This window comes from Psammomys obesus, unplaced genomic scaffold (genome assembly GCF_907164565.1).
Source record: "Psammomys obesus unplaced genomic scaffold, mPsaObe1.curated_primary_1811, whole genome shotgun sequence".
NCBI lineage: Eukaryota > Metazoa > Chordata > Mammalia > Rodentia > Muridae > Psammomys > Psammomys obesus.
This window is the reverse complement of record NW_026585644.1, coordinates 32,025,527-32,045,562: the sequence shown is the minus strand read 5'-3', so window position 1 is coordinate 32,045,562 and position 20,036 is coordinate 32,025,527. Positions and strand designations below refer to the sequence as shown.

General features: G+C 44.3%; 2 protein-coding genes across 3 annotated transcripts in view; one reads left to right on the top strand and one right to left on the bottom strand.

Moving 5' to 3' along the window:
- Positions 1–3,669, top strand: part of Itsn2 (intersectin 2) — a 111,278-nt gene extending 107,609 nt beyond the window's left edge. For both annotated transcript variants that reach the window (XM_055626135.1, XM_055626126.1), the window contains 3 exons: positions 1,665–1,748; positions 2,181–2,354; positions 2,778–3,669. In XM_055626135.1, coding sequence (XP_055482110.1) covers positions 1,665–1,748; positions 2,181–2,354; positions 2,778–2,935 — 416 coding nt within the window. In that variant the 3' untranslated portion in view covers positions 2,936–3,669. The remainder of the gene's footprint in view (positions 1–1,664; positions 1,749–2,180; positions 2,355–2,777) is intronic.
- A 2,561-nt stretch (positions 3,670–6,230) lies between these two features.
- Fam228a (family with sequence similarity 228 member A) lies at positions 6,231–18,190 on the bottom strand. Its single transcript, XM_055621806.1, has 9 exons — positions 18,059–18,190; positions 17,485–17,591; positions 14,747–14,815; positions 13,198–13,383; positions 11,797–11,884; positions 11,526–11,679; positions 9,380–9,484; positions 8,909–9,023; positions 6,231–6,380 (listed from the first exon to the last, which is right to left on the bottom strand). Exons 2-9 carry the CDS (start codon positions 17,575–17,577, stop codon positions 6,231–6,233), a joined length of 960 nt encoding a protein of 319 aa, XP_055477781.1. The 5' UTR covers positions 17,578–17,591; positions 18,059–18,190.
- Between the last annotated feature and the right edge of the window lie 1,846 nt (positions 18,191–20,036).

The following is a 20,036-nucleotide window of genomic DNA, read 5'->3' as shown; positions in this document are numbered from 1 at the left end:
TAGAATAGAATAGAATAGAATAGAATAGAATAGAATAGAATAGAATATAAAATAATAAATAAATAAAATAAAATAAAATAAAATAAAATAAAATAAAATAAAATTGAAGGAAAAAAAAGGTGAAGGCTGCACATGCCCATATACCAAGCATCCTTTCTGTTTCAAGTCTTTTGTCTGCTTGGCTGAACCTCATGTTTGCCTGTACTATGAGCACAGGACTCACTCTGTCCACATTAAAATAGCTCAGGAACATTTCTAAATAGATCAAACCTGAAATGGAACTGCTCACCAAGACAGAACACTTACAGGCAATTGAAATTTTAGGAATAGTACACACTTTGTTATCTGATGTTTACATTTTAACTGAGCCATGTGAAAACTCTGGGCCAGGTGTAATAGCACACATTTTTATTTCTATCACTCTGGAGACAGAGGCAGGCAGATCTCTGTAATTCCAAAGCTAGCCTGGCCTACATAGCAAGATCCAGGCCAGACAGGGCTACTTAGTGAGTCTCTGTCTCAAAATGAAAAACAAAAAGGAGATAGCTGGGCACGCCTTTAATCCCAGCACTCTGAAGGCAGAGGCAGTTGGATCTCTATGAATTCAAGGTCAGCCTCGTCTACAAAGCGAGTCCAGGACAGCCAAGGCTACACAGAGAAACCCTGTCTCGAAAAACAAAAACACAAAAAAGAAAGACAAACTCCTGAGTTGAACAGTCAGGTCAATGAGACAGAAAGATTCCAAATTCAAAGCCAGCAGCTTGGGCTAAAATGAGATGCTTTCTTTAAAGCCTGTGAGCTAAGCACATGGTACTTCCTAAGATCTAGTTTTCCTCATCTGTAAAATGGGAACTACCTTGTAAGGCAATTATGAAATTAAATATAATCTGTGGGGCTGGAGAGATGGCTCAGAGGTTAAGAGCACTGGCTGTTCTTCCAAAGGTCCTGAGTCCAATTCCCAGCAACCACATGGTGGCTCACAACCATCTATAATGAGATCTGGTGCAGGCAAAATATGTATAATTAATAAATAAATAAATGTGTGTGTGTATATATATGTGTGTGTGTATAGATCCAGTACATGCTGAACATGAAGTAACCAGCAAATATTATTTGCAAGAAGCACTGAAAACAGCATGCATTTTAAATTAATATTACTGTTCATAGGCCTATTTTAGGAGTTACTAAGCCTAGATAAAGCAGTCCTTTTGACACCATGGCTCCTCCCTGGCAGAGGAGACAGATGGGGTGCAGAATGTCAGGCCCAGCAGGCTGTGGGATGCTCCTCAGTCAAGGCTAGTGGTACAAGGATGGAAGGAGGCTGAGGTGACTGAGATTAGCCTGGGTCTTGAAGCGTGAGTGGGATACTATTGGGCAAAGGTAGCCAGAAAGGCATCCCTAGCAGGTGGCACAGCCTAGGGGAAGAAACAAATGCTGGGCTGCTAACTCAGCAGATACCATTAGTCTAGGGCTAAAGCTCTGGTTGATGACAGTAGGAGCTGGAAGCATGGCCACTGGCAAAGCATGGTTAAGGAACACGGTCTCCAGCATCAGAGAAAGATTATGTGAGAACAGACTGAAGCCGTACAGCATTGCTTCTTCACTGTGGTTTCTGTGTACATTCTCAGATGAGAAGTTAACACGACTTCTTTCCTCTTTTGTAGCCCGTTCTCAGAAGACTGCAGGTATCGGGCGCCTGATGGTACATGTCATTGAAGCAACAGAATTAAAAGCCTGCAAACCAAATGGTAAGTGTTGCTTTAATAGCACCCTGTTCCTTACTGGTACCTCTTTTGAACATGGAATGATGGATAGTGTTTAAAAGGTAGTTTCTGATAAGAACCCTGATAAGCTATGTATTGGATCCTAGCTACTTATTCATGGTTTCCCAGTAAGAGCCGGCACCCACCATTTTGATTGCTACCGCATGAAAATATACAAAGCATGCCACACAGGTGCCTGCCCAGGCTGGTAGGGAGCAGTCCTACTCTTAGAATGTGTACTTGTTCCCCAGGACTGTGGAATTGTTAGGAACATGGCGCCATACAGCTGCTAGACTCTAAGGGATATGTGCCCCCAGGCAGTGGTGCATCCTGCCACGGTCTCTGGTGAAGCAACCCCCGCCCTGGTCGAGCTGGGTGCTCACCATGCTACATGTGCCCTTGGTTGTCTCTGTGCAGGGAAGAGTAATCCTTACTGTGAAATCAGCATGGGCTCCCAAAGCTATACCACCAGGACCCTCCAAGACACACTAAATCCCAAGTGGAACTTCAACTGCCAGTTCTTCATCAAGGATCTTTACCAGGACGTTCTGTGTCTCACTATGTTTGACAGAGACCAGTTTTCTCCAGATGGTAAGTAGAGGCTGGCATGAAGGCCTAAAGGTATTCCCAGTTTTCTGGGCTCTGAGTCTGCACCCAGGGTCCTAAGCTGTGCTTACACCCCATGACACCTGAAGAAATGACAGGCCCGTGGCAGCTCACTTTGGCAGGAGCTGGGTGCTGGGGAGGGCGTGGCCTCTGAACACAGGCACTGCCTGCATACCTGGGAAACACTGGTGAGTCCTGGATGGTAGAACATTCTCTAGTCAGTAGATTTGAATACCGAGTAGGCAGCTGTCATGGTACATATGTCCACTCTCTATATCAAAGATCCAGGAGCGAACTTCAGTGTTTGAAAGCTTTCTAAATCCTAGTTCAGGATTTAGATGTTGGGACATTTTAAAAATCTTGAGAGGAACAGAAATATTTGATTCTCACATGCTGTTTATTCCCCAGACTTCCTGGGTCGTACTGAAGTTCCAGTGGCAAAAATTCGAACGGAACAGGAAAGCAAAGGCCCAACAACTCGCCGACTGCTGCTGCATGAAGTCCCCACTGGAGAAGTGTGGGTCCGCTTTGACCTGCAGCTTTTTGAACAAAAAACTCTCCTCTGAGGCCTAGGGCAGCAGCGCCAAGGGAGCTGCCCTCAAGGCGGGGTCTGGAGAGTGTGTGGTTGCTCTCCTGGGCCATGGAGCGTCACATGGCTTCATCCATCACAAAGCCACACATGCTGGGCCTGCATTTTATTGCACACTAAATTGCTAGCAATCTATGCAAACATGACCTTTTAAACAAACGCCACAGCACAGTGCCTTGTAATAGTGTTAACATGTTTAGCTGTGTTAGATGCCAGGGTTTCCATTATCAGGGCTATAAAAGTATTATGTGGAAATGAGGCATCGGACCACCACATGTTACCACTTGGCGAATGTGTCCACTGTGGAGTTGGTGATGTTGGACCCATTCCACACCATGTGACCTCTGCTGGGTCACAGCACTCAGGAGGTGAAGGGCTGGGGTGAAATGCTGCAGCCCTGGGGCTTATGCAGCCTGATACTGAAATAGCATCCACTTGTGCACTGAATAAGCAGAAACTTGATTGTTTTATTCTGACTAGAGTTTATCATTCTCTGCTAAGACAATATAGTTTGAAATATAAGGAGGAACGCTTGATATACTTTAAATATACTGTGAACTCTAATAATGTGGGAATATTTTTCAACTTTAATTTTCTGAAGTATAAATTATTTATGTAAATCCCTTGTTTTGCATATTTCATAGAACATGCATCTTTAAGCTTTATCATTGCCAACATGTACAGAAAGAGAATAAAGGTTAAGTTTATGACTGTAACTCCTTTCTAAGCTTGGTTCTCTATGTGAAAGGCTTTTAACAGTTAACCTTCAGAAGTCGCTTATAATGAAGCCAGGACAGGTGAGGTGGGGCCAAGAGATCTGCCTAACCCTCCCGCTAACTTTCTATGTCAGGCTTCTGGGGCTTGGTGTCACTAGTGGCTTTTGTGGGTGGGTGAACTGCATAGGCATTACGCTTGGCCCTTCTAAACCAAAGGGGTGATGTACAAGGAAGGATGCAGTGCAAAGGTCAGGGCTAGCTGCAGCTCTGTGCCCTGCGGCTCCAGTAGCCCGATCACATCCTGTCCCTGTCCTATCACAGCCATACTCACTGCTTATTTGGCTTTTGAATACTGAAATATGAATTTTTTAATATTTAACTAAGACTTTGTACACTGGCCTGCTCTTTGATCACCTCCCCCTGAGTGGGGAGCAGCCTTACCAGGCCACAGAGGAAGACAGTATTGCCACTCCTGATGAGACCTGATAGGCCAGGATCAGAAGGAAGGGGAGGACTGAAAGAATCAGACTAACTTTGTAACCTATGTTTCTTTTAATTGCCTTATAACTTATATTTGCAAGTTTTAGGCCCATGTTAATTAAAGCCTCTTAGTGCTTCTCCAGAGAACCGAGGAATGTAAAAGTTCCTGACATTAGCCATCTGTGAGGGCAAAGATAAGGAAGAGAACAAGCAGAGATCTCTACTAAATGGAAAAAAAATCACCAGCTGGCGCCGGTGAGATGGGCTTTGTTTGGAAACTGGGCCAAATGGCCCCAATCCTTCTCCTGACCTTTGATCCAAAGCCTGTAACCCCCACTCCTCAGAACAGACATGGGATGAGTTAATCACCCTCCCATATTCAACTGTAGATGGCAGGAAATTCCAAACTTGACGATCAGATATTTACGACAGGGCTGACTGGACCTAAGGGTGACCAGAACTGACCAATTATTTTAAAAGTTAAACACTTCATCCAATCCTAAATGGCCAAGAAGGCAACCCCAGGAGATTCCCGCCTTGTGTCTTTTAAAAACCTAAGGTCTTTGTCTCCCGGTGCCACTCCTAGCTGACCAGCAGGGGTGACCCCATTGTGCAATGGTCAAGAAGAGTCTCTTGCGTTTTTGCATCGATGGATGATTAGTTTCCTGAGTTCTCTTCATACCTTCTTATATTTAGGCTCTTGCTGGACCTAACAGGACTTCAGTGGACTTGGGAAAGGACATGGGTAGAGAAGGGCGAGGAAGGGTGGGATTGGGAGGGGAGGATGGAGGGAGCTACAGGGGGAATACAAAGTGAATAAACTCTAATAAACTTTTTTTAAAAAAGATTAAAAAAAAAAAGACTTTGAACACAAAATCCTCCAGTGAAGATAACGAAGGAAAGGTCCATCCTTTCAAAGAGTCACTTGGACTGCTAAGGCGACAGATCTTTTTCCAAGCAGCTGGAGTAACCAGAAGAGGCTCAGGGTTCTTCCATTCTCCCCATTTTTGTTTAATATAACCACTTGGCAAAATCACAGTACAGCAGATTGATATTTTAAAGACTCATCCTTTACTGACTCCAGATACTGACCTACAACCCACTGGTTAGAAAAGAGCCTTTATCTGGCACATAAAACCGAAACAACCAGCATTCTACTTATCTACAGGGAGCTTTCAAGAACCAGGCACAACCCTCCTGAGGAGGCCGACTACGGCTCTCCTGGGTTTGCAGAGCATGTTTTGTTGGTGCAGAAGCAAGATGGAACTGATGTCAGGGAGAGCTGCTGCATGACATCTGGGGCAACCCAGCAAGTGTGAAGCTCTGAGGTACTTGTGGCTATAGCTCTACACAAGCCTACCTTTCCAGGGCTGTGGGGACTTTAATCCTTGCCAGGGTAAGTGCGACTAGTGTCATGTCCCTACCGCTCAACAGTCATGACCCCTTGGCCAGATTCAGGACACAGGAGCCCTTAGAATCTGAGTCATAGGACTTTGATGACTAGAGAGGGTACATCCAGTTGTCTTCTTTACCTAGTGACCACATCTGCCTCTCAGGAAGTCAAGCTCTCTTCCCCACTGAAATGGGAGCCGAAGTCCCTAGAGGATATGAGGAGAGTCTTTCCAAGAAGCAGGTAGTCCGCACAAGGAAGTCTCCCCTTGGTGAGAAGTCCCCGTCAAACCCCTTCAAGTGCCCAAAGAGAGGCAACATGCAGTAGCAGACCAGGGAGATCTCTGCAGTTTGCCTCCGCTGCCACACCTGAGCATCTGTGGGGACAGTGTGCCCCAGAGTGTGGGCAGGCCTCAACTTGAATAAAGCCCTGATACCTTTGAGCTGCAGTCTGGCCCCAAGCCAGGCTCATGGCCCCTTTGAGCACCAAGTACTGGGAGATAAAAAGCTGTCTAGCTGTTAAACGCCTCAGTGAAACGAAAGCACCACACAGACTTCCTAGCTCACGGCCAGAGCTCGAAAAACTGAGTGCTGTTATCTAGATATTTCTTGTAATAGCTTCCTTCCTGGAGAAAAGCAGCAGTCTCTGTATTTTGAGTGTTGTATGTGCACTGTGAAGGAGACACTCTATGACCACTGGAGGCCTGACTTGGCTGCCCCATGCAGGGAGGCCAGATGCATCCCCAGCAGCTCCGCGGTCATTACTTTTCTTGTCACCGGCACTGGACCCTGTGAGTGCCGAGCCGCTGTCCAGGAGTGTGGTCTGGCCTCTAAAGTCTGTTCACAGAAGAAAAGAACTGTATGTAGTGTTGATTAAGCAGGTCCCCAGGGGAGAAAGGACCCCACAGACCTTGCCACAGACACAGCCCTCCTGTCCTCTCAGACAGGTTCCCAGCTACTCTGCTTGCCTCACTGCTCTGTTGGTTTGTGCAGTTCTCACATGGGCCTTTCTATCTTCAACTCCACCTACCTTTACAGTATGGCAGAGATGCTAAGCTATCCCCAAAACAATCCCCTCCACTTGTTCAAACCCTCCAGAGGCTGCTTTCCTTAGCACCTTTGCACCCTCAGGGACAGCCATGTGACTGGGTCCTAGCCCAGCAAATATAAGAGAAAACAAAAACAAAAACAAACAAAACTTGCTGCCTTCAGGCCTGTCCTACATAAAAAACATTAGCGGGAATGAGTCCCTGGAAGCCAGGTGCTAAAGGAGGCAAAGACCTGAAGGGGGACAGTCTGCTGACGTGTAATCTGCTCACTACTGGTACTTGGACAGGAGGATATGTATAAGTAAGCTTCCATCCCAGCATACATGTCTAACCTGTGGCTTGTGGGCCACAGTCACTGGGGATTACAAGGAGCCAGACCCAACATACACACAAAAAAACCCCAGAAGCTTAGTGAAACAATAGATTTTGTTGTTGTTGTTGTAACTTACCAGCCTAGTTCTTGAGTGTAACCTCCTTACGTGACAATGTCCTGTCTCATTACCAAAAGGTTGGCTCTGCCCTGAAGGGAGCATTTGTTTCTAAAGAGACTGAGAACAACCCAACTGAGTAGAAGCTGGGTCACAAAGCATGCAATTCAGTGCTGAGATTTGAGGGCCGAGCCCTAAACGGTGCTCCATTTTCAGTGTCCCCAGCTACCACCCAGGCTCGGGATAGTCAGGAAGAGGAAAGAGAATATAAGAGCCAGGGTTAGTGGCACAGCAGTAGGGAGGTAGAGGCCAGTGTAGTCTACATAGGTAGTTCCAGGACAGCCAGGGCTGCACAGTAAGACTCTGTCTCAGAATATATATATATATACAGAATATATATATATATGTATATATATATATATATAGAGAGAGAGAGAGAGAGAGAGAGAAAGAGAAAGTTGTGTATATGTGTGTGTGCCTGATTAATAATGGGGAAGAATGTTGTGAACTTGGCCTGTTGCCCTCACAGTAGCTGTGGTACTTAGTCAATCCAGACAGAACTGTGGCATAGATGAAGGGGCGAGGGGGGTGACTGCCCAACCCCATGCTTACTGAGGCACTAGTGGCAGTTTGTGGCTGCTGAGGGAGACGTTGTTCCCTCTGCTTTAACGTTGCCAGGAGTAGGCCCCCACACTGCAGATGGCCCCACAGGCACACACATGGGGCAGCTGCATTCAGTGCTCTCTGGAAGAGCACAATGACATGGATTTGGGCAGGGACTGTTGAGAGTGGTTTGGGGAGAACTGGGAGAAATATGGGGGAGGTATGATGTTTCATTGTATATGCGTATGAAATTCTCAAGAATAAAGAAAGTTAATGTAATAATTTTTGAGTTTTCAAGCTGAAAACATGGCATGTGGCAGAGGGAAGAGGAATCAGAAGAAGAAGAAGCATGCACCCCTCTAAGCCTCAGGCTCCACAGGGGGAGAAGGGGAGACAAAGAAGCCAGGAGCCCATGCATTTGTTAGCCTGTATGCAAATCTGTGCTGGGAAAATTGCTTTTTTAAATATGTAAAAGCTCACTTTGCCCTCCTCCATCCCTTTTTGATATAAGTTAACATTTTTAAATTTCCTATTAGAACAATTTTTGTGGCTGCTGGTGGCCCTGTTTTGAGACAGGGTCTTGTTTTGTGACCAGGCTGGCGTCAAATTCTTTTTAATTTTTAAAAATGTCATTTTATGTGTATGGGTGTTTCACCAGCACGTACATCTGTGCAGAGTACACACAGTATGCCTGTGTCAGAAGAAAGCGTCAGACCTCCTGAAACTGGAAGGTTGTTAGTTTCTGTGTAGGTGCTAGAAATCAAACCTGGGGCCTCAGAAAGAGCATCCAAGTGCTCTTAGTAGCTAACCCATCTCTCCCCTGGTCTAGAATTTTTTATTCTCCTGCCCTCAGCTCCCAAGTGCTAGGATGAGAGGTGTGCACCACCATTCCAGGCTAAGAACAAATGGTCAGTGTGGTGAATAGTAAATGGTAGAAAACTGTCAAGAGGGACGAAGGCTCAAGGAAGAGGAGAGCTGAAGTTATTGGTGAACAAGCTCTGGCCAGTCTTCTTGGCCCCCACTTTGTAAGGGTTCTGCACTTGCGGGGTTCAGGGATCCACACAGGCTGTCTTTCCAGTTCCCTTCTCTGCTCAGTGGCCAACAGGGCAGAGAGGAACTGAGCACCTGGCCACCCCCCCTCTCCCTGCTGCCTCTACATTTTCACTTCAAACTCTGGCTACTGCCTCCTCTGTGAGGGCGGTGGGCTTTGTCAGGATCCGTCTGCACGTGTGCTTGCTGCACAGTGAGTGTTGCAAACCACACCCACCCAGCCCTACTCCCAGACCTTCACAGCCTCTCTGTGCTCCTGGCAGAGCTTTGAGGAACGGAACTGCCTTTCAAAAGCAAGCTGGCTGTGGTTGGTGAAGCTCTCTTCCTGAGGCAGATGCAGTTTTTCAAAACTGAGAAGAGAAAAACAAAACAAAACAAAAAACTCAACTCTGCACAAACAATTCTACCGCTCAAAAGTTATTGAACAGGTTGGGATAATGTTCCCTAAAGGTCCATATGGGAAGGCTTGGGCTCCAGGGTGGGAATGCTGTGGACCTTTAAAGGATGAGGTTATAGCAGGAGGTCCTGAGGTCTGGGGATGCAAGGGACTGTAGAACCCTGGTCTCTTCCTTTCTCTTTCTTCCTGCTTCCTGAGGGGTCTAACCCTACAGAAACTCCTGCCATGGTGTTCTACCCTATTAGAAGCCTAAAGCAACTGGCGCTACTTGATTGTGAACTTATCCTCCCAAACTGTGAGTAAACAAACCTTTCATGAGCCAAGTGCCTCAGGTGATGTGGGCTAACACAACTACCAGGAGAGTCACAGGACCTTCCTCCAACTGTGGCTGCAGTGGTATCTTGATCCTGAGACCTGGGATGGGAACAGGGGAGACATGAGGCAGCCTGTTGGTACTCAGACCAGGGAGCCAAGGACAACTGCACATCTACCTAGCAGCACATGCACAAAGCAGAGAAAACAGAAATGGAGCAGCTTCTCATGAAGAGATGGTAAGAACCACAAAGTCTCCAAGAGGAGAAGACAGGCATTGTGGTCCCTCAAACAGCCTGGCTTTCTTGCTCACTATATAAGGGGACTCTCTAATACAGCTAGCCTTCTCCCCTTTTTTACTGGAGAAAGATTCTGCTTTCTGTAATCAACTGCCCATGGTTAATCTAGCATATTGCCCTTATATTCTTGCTTCATCAAACAAAGCACCCTCCGGACATGTCCTTTCAAAGAGCTGTTGCCACTGCTGCCTATTCCTACCGATGAAATAAGCCTTCTTTCTCCTTCAGCCCCTATTCGTCTCAAAAGAATTTGCTCATCATCTATCCACTGGAACTTCAGGCTAAATAGGACACAGCCCAGCACTCAAGGTCTGCTGTTGGGGTTTGGGGGGTTATATTTGCCTGTAACAGGCAACAGAGGAACAAAACCACACAACAGCCTGGCAGACTGGAGAATTGTAAACAGTTGATTTAACCCTGACACTTTTGTGACTATTATGTATTTCTTTGCTTTAAGGAAAAGGGATTTTTTTTTTTTAGCTTTCTAGCCAGGCTGGTAGCAGGGGTCAGACAGTGTCTCACAGGCTATAAGGACCAGACTCCACTGTGAAAGTATTGGGAAGCCACTGAAGAGCTTTTCAGTGGGAAGCAATTATTCAACCTTTTTGATGGAGAAGGCCAGACTAAAGGAAGGCTACTGGAGGGCTGGAGAAATGGCTCAGTGGTTAAGAGCACTGTCTCTTCTTCTGAGGTCCTGAGTTCAATCCCCAGCAATCACATGGTGGCTCAAAACCTTTTATACAGGGATCTAGTGCCCTCTTCTGGCATGTATGCAGGTGTAGATGCAGATAGAGCACTCATCTATATAAAATAAATAAATATTAAAAAATTAAAAAAAAGGAAGGTGAGCTGTGACAACAGAAGCTGACAGGGAGGGTAAGGTGGGAAAGTAAAACAAAGCCTCCTCCTCACTGAGGAATTATATAATTGTTAGTTTAAATAAAAATGGTCTTAAAGTTGAAAGAAACTGTAAAAGAGCAACAAAACACAAATGCAAATCACTGGGGGGGGGATGAAATGAAGCAGCATTGCTTTTTCCAGTGACTCAGGATAGAGAAAGAAACCATCAGGAGAACACAATGCCAGGAGTGATATTCTCTTGTGATCCTAGCACTTGAGAAGCAGAGGCAGGGCATGGAGTTGGAGGCATTAGTTATACTGCAAACCTGCCTCAAAAAAAGGGGAGGAGTGAGATGCTCGTGCTGTTGTGCAAGAAGGTAAGATTTGCACAGAGTGCATCTGGTGCAACAATTAGAAAGAACCAGGAAAACTACCTGGAACACTCATGACTATAAAGTCACTGGATAGCTATAGAAACAGTGCCAGGGAGGGAGACTTCCAGGAGGGAGTTCATACATGCATGCATGCGTGTATGTATGTCTGTATATATGTACTTTGTTTGTTTCAGAGATTCGTTCATTTTTATGTGTGTGGTTGCTTTGCCTTTATGTGTATCTATGTACCACACATACACAGTCCCCATGGAGGTCAGAAGAGGGCATTGTAAAAGTAACTTTTATTCGTCTGATTTAATTGTTGTCTCGGAGGCTTACTGCTTCCATCTGCCTACCTATGCCTAGTACTGGAAGCTTCTAGCCTCAGTAAAATCTAGGCATAGAATGCTTTCAGCCTCTGAGACTTACTGCTGAATAAGCTCACCCTTTCTAGTTCTTTCTGAGCTCTGGATGGTTGGTTCAACTCAGCTATTCAGCTCAAACCCCTCTCCTAGATGACTGATTCAACCTGACTTCTCTCTGTTTCTCTCTGAATAGCCTCAAACTAAGTCTAGCAATGTGCTCTAATCTTCGGGCTCCTTCTCGTTATCTGGCTCATTCTGTCTTTACCTATGTCTAGTTGGTCTTCTCTTCAACCTCTGATCTGTTGTCAGCCTCTCTTTGGGAATGATGCGACAGGATGTAAGCATGAACTTGGGCGATCTAGTGAATAGGTGGGCCTTCTCAGTTTCTTTGCCTTCTTTTTCTGTGTCCTCCTGTTTTCCTACAGGAAGACACAAGAACAAAATCAAGCTCTTTAAAAACAAGCCTAGGGCTCTCAGGGTGGGGATATTCACGACACTTAGCTGTGTCGTTGATACAGCCTCTGGTCCCAAAGCACCTGTGCCATACTGGTGACTGCTTCCTCTCACTTCTAGGAGCTTTTTCTGTCTTTGTAACAGACATTCACACAATGGAGAAACTTCAGTCTACAGGAAAAAAAAATGAGACTCTTTGAAGTCCCTTCTACAGTGAGCTGTTTAAATCTGCTACTAAGTACAGAAGTATGGCTTCACTCTACCAAAGCCGCCAGGCAAAAGACTTAGTAATAATGTCGGCCCACAGCACCATGGAAGAACCTGCCTCCATGGGGCTGTTTCACTGAGTGTAGATGCTGATAGGAGAAGGGGGGAGCTACCCACATGGAAGAGCCAGCTTCTACTTGCAGTTTTACTCCATCACTACATGGGTCAATGGTATTCATTCGGCCATTCCAGGCTACACCGAGGCCAGGTTCTTTCCGCAGGGGTTTCCCCGTCTAGAACAGATGAGCTACCCCATGTAGCAGCTCCCACCTTTATGAGTACAGACACTGTTCTAACCAGTACCAGAAGAGTCCTCTTTGGGACACCGCCCACTGCCCTTAAGATGTCAAGAGCAGGGTTAAGGAATATAAGTGTGCTGGCAGGTGGGAGACACAGAGGCCATTAAAAGGGAATGTCCTCCCCTAACACTGAGCATTAGACCTTTTTGCTCTTCTTCTCTTCTACACTCCTGAAAGATCAGTCTTTGATTTCAAGACACTTAGATTACATCTTGAGTTCCAGCTCTTAAGACATTTAAGAATTAATATTCAACACACATTTTCTGAAGTTTTGTGCATAAATATTCTCGATAATCCTCAGTGTCTCTAACATTGCACCTAAGCTCTTCTTTCTCTCTAGCAAATACCTGGGATGTGGGGACCCAAACAAACCAAAGAGCAAAGACCCTAGAGAGTACACCTAAAGCAGCAGACTTAAATTTGGTGGAAGTGAGGAGGACATAAATTCCCAAAGGGGTTCCTGACCTCAAAGTGAAAAACAACTTTACAATCAGACACTGAAGTGCTGTTCTGTAAACCCCCCCAAAAAAAGAAAAGAAGTGCCCATCCCTAAGCTTAACTGTCTCCTGACTGCATTGCTATGCAGTCCACTTCTCCCACTTCCTATCTCAGAGACTACAAAGGCACACATTCTCCTAGCCCTGCACTGAACTCAAACTTGCCATTGACCCAGCCCTGGTAATGAGAGCTGAAAGGTCAGCCTAGGGACTGCTGGAGATTCTGTGCTTCCTGATAAAAGGACCAGGGTACAAAGATTCCTGGATACCTTCCCCTCCGTCTTCCTACCCACCACCTGGTGCTGTGAGCAGCATCAGGCAGATATGAGAATGATGGAATGACCCGGACACATTAGGACAGCAGGAGAAAAAGAAAAACAATGACTGCATAGTTAAGTAAAGAAGTAATAAAGCCCAGTACCGGTTTATTTGTGTACTTTAAACAGTATTCACATTTCATTTGACTTTTTCCAGGTCTTCTGTATGACATTACTTCTATAATTCTCTGCTGAGTAGGCTGTGACACATTTTCAACCCATTTTTTATGTAACATCTCTTTTCTTCTTTCCTTATAAGCATCTAGATTCTGAAAATATGTATCCAATCTCTAATAAAGTAATATAAACAAGACAAATAATGAAAAAATTCACTTATCATTTTATTAGTGCAGAAGAAAACATCCACTCCTAAGCTCTCCCATTCATACTGTCTATGCATCACACTAAATAACTGCAGTGCAGACTAAACTTCAGAGAGTTAACAAGGGGCCACGGGGCAGGAAGAGAATATGGAAAATTCTAAATCATCCTGAGCCTTCAAAGTAAACTGTCAGCCAACTCATAAACTCAATTAAGCCTTTCCTAACTCACCAAATTCTTATTTCTTTTTATAATTTCCAAAGTGTTAACCAGTCATGCATTCCGTATCTAGGCTTTCCCACCACAAGGTCTGTGCCTGAACTGGAAGAACAAAGGCTTACCTTGATACCACTCTCTGACCCACGACAGTAGGCTAAGCCTGTGCTCCTTTTGATATGCAGACTAGAATTTATGGGCAAGTGATTTAGTTACCGCCTAGCCCACTGCCCTCTGACAGTGTACTCAATAAACTATTTTGAGACAGAAAGAATGGATATCCATCTATTTTGTAAATTACAGATCACAATAAAAATGTTTAGGTATTGTTATAATACTAAATTTCAGTCTTTTAGATGGGAATTAACTCCTTTAAAGCATATTAACCCCATAGAGATTATTGGTCACTTAAATGGTCATCATCATTAAATACTAATTAATTTCTGGTGATTTGATATAGCCCAATGCAATATGGGAAAGTAGGGGAAAAAAAAAAAGAAGAAGTCAAAGAGGGGGCACACCGCACAGATTCCTTAAGGGCAGATCCAAGCAAGATGTGGGACCTCAGTGACCCTGTAGGGGGTATTTGTAATCTCGGGGTTGCACAGTGTAAAAGTATAAATCAGAGGTGTGGCCTTTTGCCTGCAAATCAGTACCTCTGACAGAATATTACAGCCTGAATGTTAAATGTCCCTCAAAACTCATGTGTTGATTTGTGTTTCCAGGTGATAGGGCTATCGGGGGGTGAGGTGGAAAGTGCAGGAGGCAGGGCTAGTAGCCAGAAGTTAGGTTGTTGGGAGCATGCCTTTGATGCCTTTGAAGAAGATACTAAGACTCTGGGCCCTTCACTCCTTTTGTTTTGCTTCCTGGATGTCCAGAGGTGAGCAGCTATGGCTCCCCCTGCCATTACGCTCTGCTCTGCCACAGACTCAGAGTGACAGAGTGAAGAGACTGTGGGCAGAACCCCTGAATCTCTGAGCCAAACACATCTTTGCTCTATTCAGCTTTTTAATCTTCACAGCCACAGAGCATGACATCAGCTCTTGGCCATGCCTTTCTGCATCACTCCTGCTCCCCCAGAACATGCTCAGAACAAACTATGCAGCCAGGTCTTACCTTTACGAGATGGTTTTCTCTAAATAATATTGCATGTACAGCTTCGTCAATGTCTTCTCTAGCTAATACCTAAAAACAAAATTGAATGGTAGGTCAAAAATTTTGAAGGAACAATTAGAATGACAAATCCCAGGCAATATTCCAATATCGCTACTGCAAATCTAATGCCTGTCTCTCAAAACATAATTTTAACTCATTACTATGAAAAAATTTAAATACTATTCTTTAATAACTCATAACCCAGTTATAATAAGTAGCAACTCAGTATCATTTCATATAAACCCCTACTCACTTTTCTGCCATTCTAGTTGACTACTTTGAAACACATCCCTAATATTCTATCATTAAATCATATTTTGTTAAAGTTTCAAGAAGCTGGGGCTGGAGAGATGGTTCAGCAGTTATAAGCATATACTGTTCATGCAGAGGTCCAGGTTTGATTCCCCACACCTATGCCCAACCGTTCAGTTCACAACTGCCTGTAACTCTAACTCCATAGGGCCCAACACCTCTGGCCTCTGTAAGCACCTGCACTGAAGTGCACATACCCACATAAAGCACATAATTAAAAATGAAATAAAAGAATAAAGTCCCAAGAAGCTTACTAATCATTTTTATAGAGAATGAGCTCTCTTTTCAGACGTTCACATAATTGTATTTTAGGAGACTCTTTTAGATTTGCTTTCTGATAGGTCTTTTCATACACCAAACCTCAAGGGTTGGGGATGCGGTCCAGTTGGTAAAGCAGACATGAAGCCCTCTAAGCCCTCAGTACAAGCTACAAAATGGCGAGAAGTAGGTGTGGTGGTGCTAAAGGCTAGCCTAGGTTACATGAGGCCTTGTCTCAAAACAAACCGCAAAACTCACACATTTCAACTTAGTGCTGGACTCAAAAAGCAGAAAACTCGACTTGGTGAGGCTGGCCAGGAAGGAGCTCTGAGCTGGTGCAGAATGGTGCACTGAACCCTCCTCTCTATGGCACTCTCTCACCACTGTGAACAGACCAGCTTTTACTCTTAAATGACTAAAGAGCAACAAATGAAGAGGCAATGCAAATCCAGTGTCTTGAAGACATACATTATTACTTAAAATAATGGCCTCTAGTAAAAACTCAGGATTTCTTAGAATTTTGCTACTCATGTGTGGCCCATCCTTCTGTTCTACCACATTGCATACATCAAGACCAACTAAATCCTAAACTCAGACACCATATATGTATATAAGTCTCAAAAGCAGAGTTGCATTTTGCAGCTGTAATTTAATATATTCTTATGAAATCCAAAATTATACCTGAACTGGATCTTCTCCAATGTAAGTTCTAGAATATGCACAATTCTACCTAAAGCCTGGTCAGAATCACCTTAAAATGGCAATGAAAAAAGTATGAAAAACAAAATATGCCTCTGAAAGTATACTGTAAACATAGAATGACCGATATTTGGAGAAGTAGGAACATACAAGTATCATTGGGAAATCACATTTTTTAGCCTTCCTAGTAAGATTATAACTAAGTTAACAAATGTTATATGCACTCTTGGTCAACAACCTTTTTATTAAAGAAATAAAGAGAGAGAGAGAGAGAGAGAGAGAGAGAGAGAGAGAAAGAAAGAAAGAAAGAAAGAAAGAAAGAAAGAAAGAAAGAAAGATAGATCAGGTGGGGTAGGGTGGTACATGCCTCTAATCCCAGCACAGAGGCAGGCAGATCTCTGTGAGTTCCAGGCTAGCCTGGTCTACATAGCAAATTTCAGATCAGCCAAGTCTACTATGAAATGAAGAAGAAGAAAGAGAAGGAGATGAAGGGCTGTCAAGATAGCTCAGCCAGGAAAGGTGCTTGCCACCAGGTCTAACCACCTGGGTTCAATCCAATCCCTGGAGCCCACATGGTAGAAGGAGAGAACCCTTCCTGAAAACTGTCCTTTGGCCTCCTGTCCCTGTATGTTTGCCTTCTGCATATATATACATATAAATAAATGTAATTTAATTAAAAGAGAGAGAGATCTAGACATTGTCATTAAAAGGCATTCTTTGCAATTTTTCAGAAAATTTATACATGTTAACAATTCATAGCAGCACCTCTGAAATCCACTGTTCACAAACACAAAAATATTAGACTCATATTCACACTTCTTATTGCCACCATGGCAAAGAGGGAAGCTAACTTCTCAAGAGCTTTCTTTACAATGAGGAAAACCACAGAAACTATAAAACTAAACCTTTATGAACAAATCCTTATCAGCCATGGAAGGGCAAGCTCTGAGCTGTCGTGTTTACCTACTAAGCTATTACTTAGCTATGTTACCTACCCTGGCAGCCAGTTGGTGCCCTGTCCTTCAGGGTGGCTTTTGGCTGAATCCGGACCCAGGCGTTTCCACTCACTGTACCCTTCTGCATATCTAATCTAAGCCAACCACTGTTCCAATACGGAAATACACACATGAGACCAAACTGGTCCTAAACTCAAGGGATTTTGTGTCTCATTGAAAGACAATGTCTCAAAAAGAAAATCAAGAAGCCTTTAAGTACTCTTCCCATGTCAATCTTGACAATAAATCCATGATAAGAACTATCACTTGGTTCCAAATAAAATATCTAGCTTCTTATGAAGAAAAAAGGAAGGAAGGAAGGAAGGAAAGAAGGAAGGAAAGAAGGAAAGAAGGAAGGAAGGAAAGAAGGAAGGAAAGAAGGAAAGAAGGAAAAGAAAAACAACAAAACAAAATTTAAAAAAGCTGTGCTGTTACCTCCATTAAAGAAACAGACTCTGGCTCTGGCCATTCCTTTAATTTCTCCACACTGAAATGTTCATCACAGTTGGAAGATGGTGGGGCAGCCATAAATAGTGGAATCTCTAAGCAAGAAAAACTGAGATTTAGTATGTCAATGTGGAAAAAAGCATGGCCTTAGAGGCTTGGGATTCCTTTTGGCTGCTTCTCTTTCTTTTGTCCTAGAGACCCCTCCCACCTGTCCTGGGAACTGAAGCAGGTATGAACACTGGCTGCATAGCCTGAGGCTGAGGTGAGGGTCCTCAGCAGGGAAGGGTGGCTGCCTCAGGCTGCAGGCCAGCCCCTCAGCTAGATGTTCCTAGGCTGGTGAGTGGGAAGGGTGGCCACCTCAGGCCTCAGAAAGAAGCTCCTGCGCTGGTGGCTCCATCTTTGGCCCTACAGGCATCAGACTGCCGCTCCTGTGCTGCTGGCTGCTTACTTCAGGGCCGCAGGCCTCACCTCAGATGTATGCTCCTGTCCTTCTGCTGGTCACCTCAGGCCGCAAGTCCCCCCTCCCATCAGATGGACACTTCTGCGGGTGTTGGCTGGTTACCTCAGACCTGAGCGCCTCTCCTCAGGTGGATGCTCCTGTGCTGGCCACTGGTCACTTCAGGCCTTCACCCTCCCAGGATGCCTTGGGGCTGGTTTGCTGCTCAGCGCACGCGGCACAGCCTCAGCCAGTTCCGGTGGTGGGTGTTCTCTCAGCCCCAGGGGGTGAGTGTACGGAGCAAGGCCGCGCGCAGTCTAGCTGGCCAGCGATACCAACGTCCCTGGAAAGGAAAAAGAATGGCGTATCCACATAAAACTAGAACACCTAGAACACTGTCTTTAAACTTAGCCTTTCGCCTTGCCTTTCCGGGGTGGGGGAGGGGGTGTTCTCCTCAGCTTGTTCGGTGTAGTGGGATGTCAGAATTTCTGGTTGAAGCTTATAATGTTAGTAGTTATTTATATAAAAAATAATAAAAATTATGAACACAAATGTAGTATTTAACGTGTCACACTAGCAAATCATAAACACCTCACAAATATTAAATATTGTAAAATATATAATGTAACAGTATCGCATTGTGTGGCAGTTGTCCAAAAACCTTTCATATTTCATCTTAAGCTTCTCTATGAACCCAGAGGCTGGTCTAGAACTTGGGATCCTCCTGCATCAGCTTCCAGAGGGGAGAATTACAAGCATGCAAAACCAGGTTAAGGCTTTCAAAGGACTTGTTAAAGTATTTGGAATTGCTACTTCCAAGGACAGGGAAAGAAATGGGGTCTAACTCCCCACCATCTGGGAAGGCAATCTTTGGAAATATATCTAACTGCTTCCACATTCAATTGTGGTTGAAACTAGCTATGGCAATAGATAAAGCAAGACAAACTGTCATTACTGAAACTGGATCTCTATTTGTATATGCTTTTCTGAAGTTTCCCATAATATATTTTTAAATTTTTAATTTTTTACCCGGAACCATGTGCAGATTGGAGGCAAGATTCTAAAAGACCGGATAATTGTACTGATAGAATAAGGCAGATAATAAATATGGATTGAGACAGTACAATTGATCTCTTAAAGCTCATTTTTTATTATTTATTTATTTATTTTTAAAGGGACAGGGTTTCTCTGTGTAACAGAGTCCTAGCTGTTCTGGACTCTCTTTGTAGACCAGGCTGGCCTTGAATTCACAGAGATCCACCTGCCTCTGCCTGCCAGTGCTGGGATTACAGTCATGTGTCACCATGTCCGGCCTCTTAAAGCTTAATTTCAATGGTGACAGAGCAGAAAAAATAACTCAGCCACAAACCAAGTGAATTGAGACAGGCATTCAGTGAATTCACCATTTTTATTGGATCCTTCCAAGACAGTTTTTAACTTCAGAGGTAAATATATTTCTGGGGAAAGGTGTTGTCATTTCTTAATCATCACAGACACTGAACTCAAAATTAAATGAAGTTTATTACAGGTAAGAACAGAATGATTGTTAAGTGTCTTCCTTAGTCCCTCTCAGAAGGATGGCTGCCAGCAGGTAACGTCGTCTACCCTTGGTGGACCCTTGCACGGATGAAGAATCAGGATGTGTAGCTGTCATAACCTTTGAAGTGGCAAAAGAAAAGAGCTCAGTGTGCCATAGGGATAAAGGGCTTACAGGAGCAGAAAGTTCCTTGCTAAGAGGAGCCGATCCTCTGAAGCCACTCTGGCCATAGCTGCCTCCACTCACAAAAGCTAGCCCTCTGCCCTTTTTGACATTCATTCTCAGGTTGCCTCATGACTTCAAATAACATATAAGGATGATTTAAATATGATGTCCAACCTGGTATCTCCTATGACCTCCAGACTAATCCACCTGCCTACTTCACTGTTCCATGGGAGATTAAGTTAAAAGCTAAATGTAGGTGAATATTATTACTACAACACACAGTATATTTTTAGGGACTAAATGTTATATTCTGTATTTGGGAAGGTGAGTCTTACAGGATTTACAAAACAAGAACGTGTGTGTGTGTGTGTGTGTGTGTGTGTGTGTGTGTGTGTGTGTGTG

Excerpts from the sequence above, each read along its gene's own strand:
- Fam228a (XM_055621806.1), bottom strand. The coding sequence starts at position 17,577 with ATGGCTGCCCCACCATCTTCCAACTGTGATGAACATTTCAGTGTGGAG. Across the intron at positions 13,384-14,746 it reads GAGAAAACCATCTCGTAAAG|AGATTGGATACATATTTTCA; the intron begins GTAAGACCTGGC and ends TTACTTTATTAG. Across the intron at positions 6,381-8,908 it reads AGCACAGAGAGGCTGTGAAG|ACTTTAGAGGCCAGACCACA; the intron begins GTCTGGGAGTAG and ends TTCTGTGAACAG.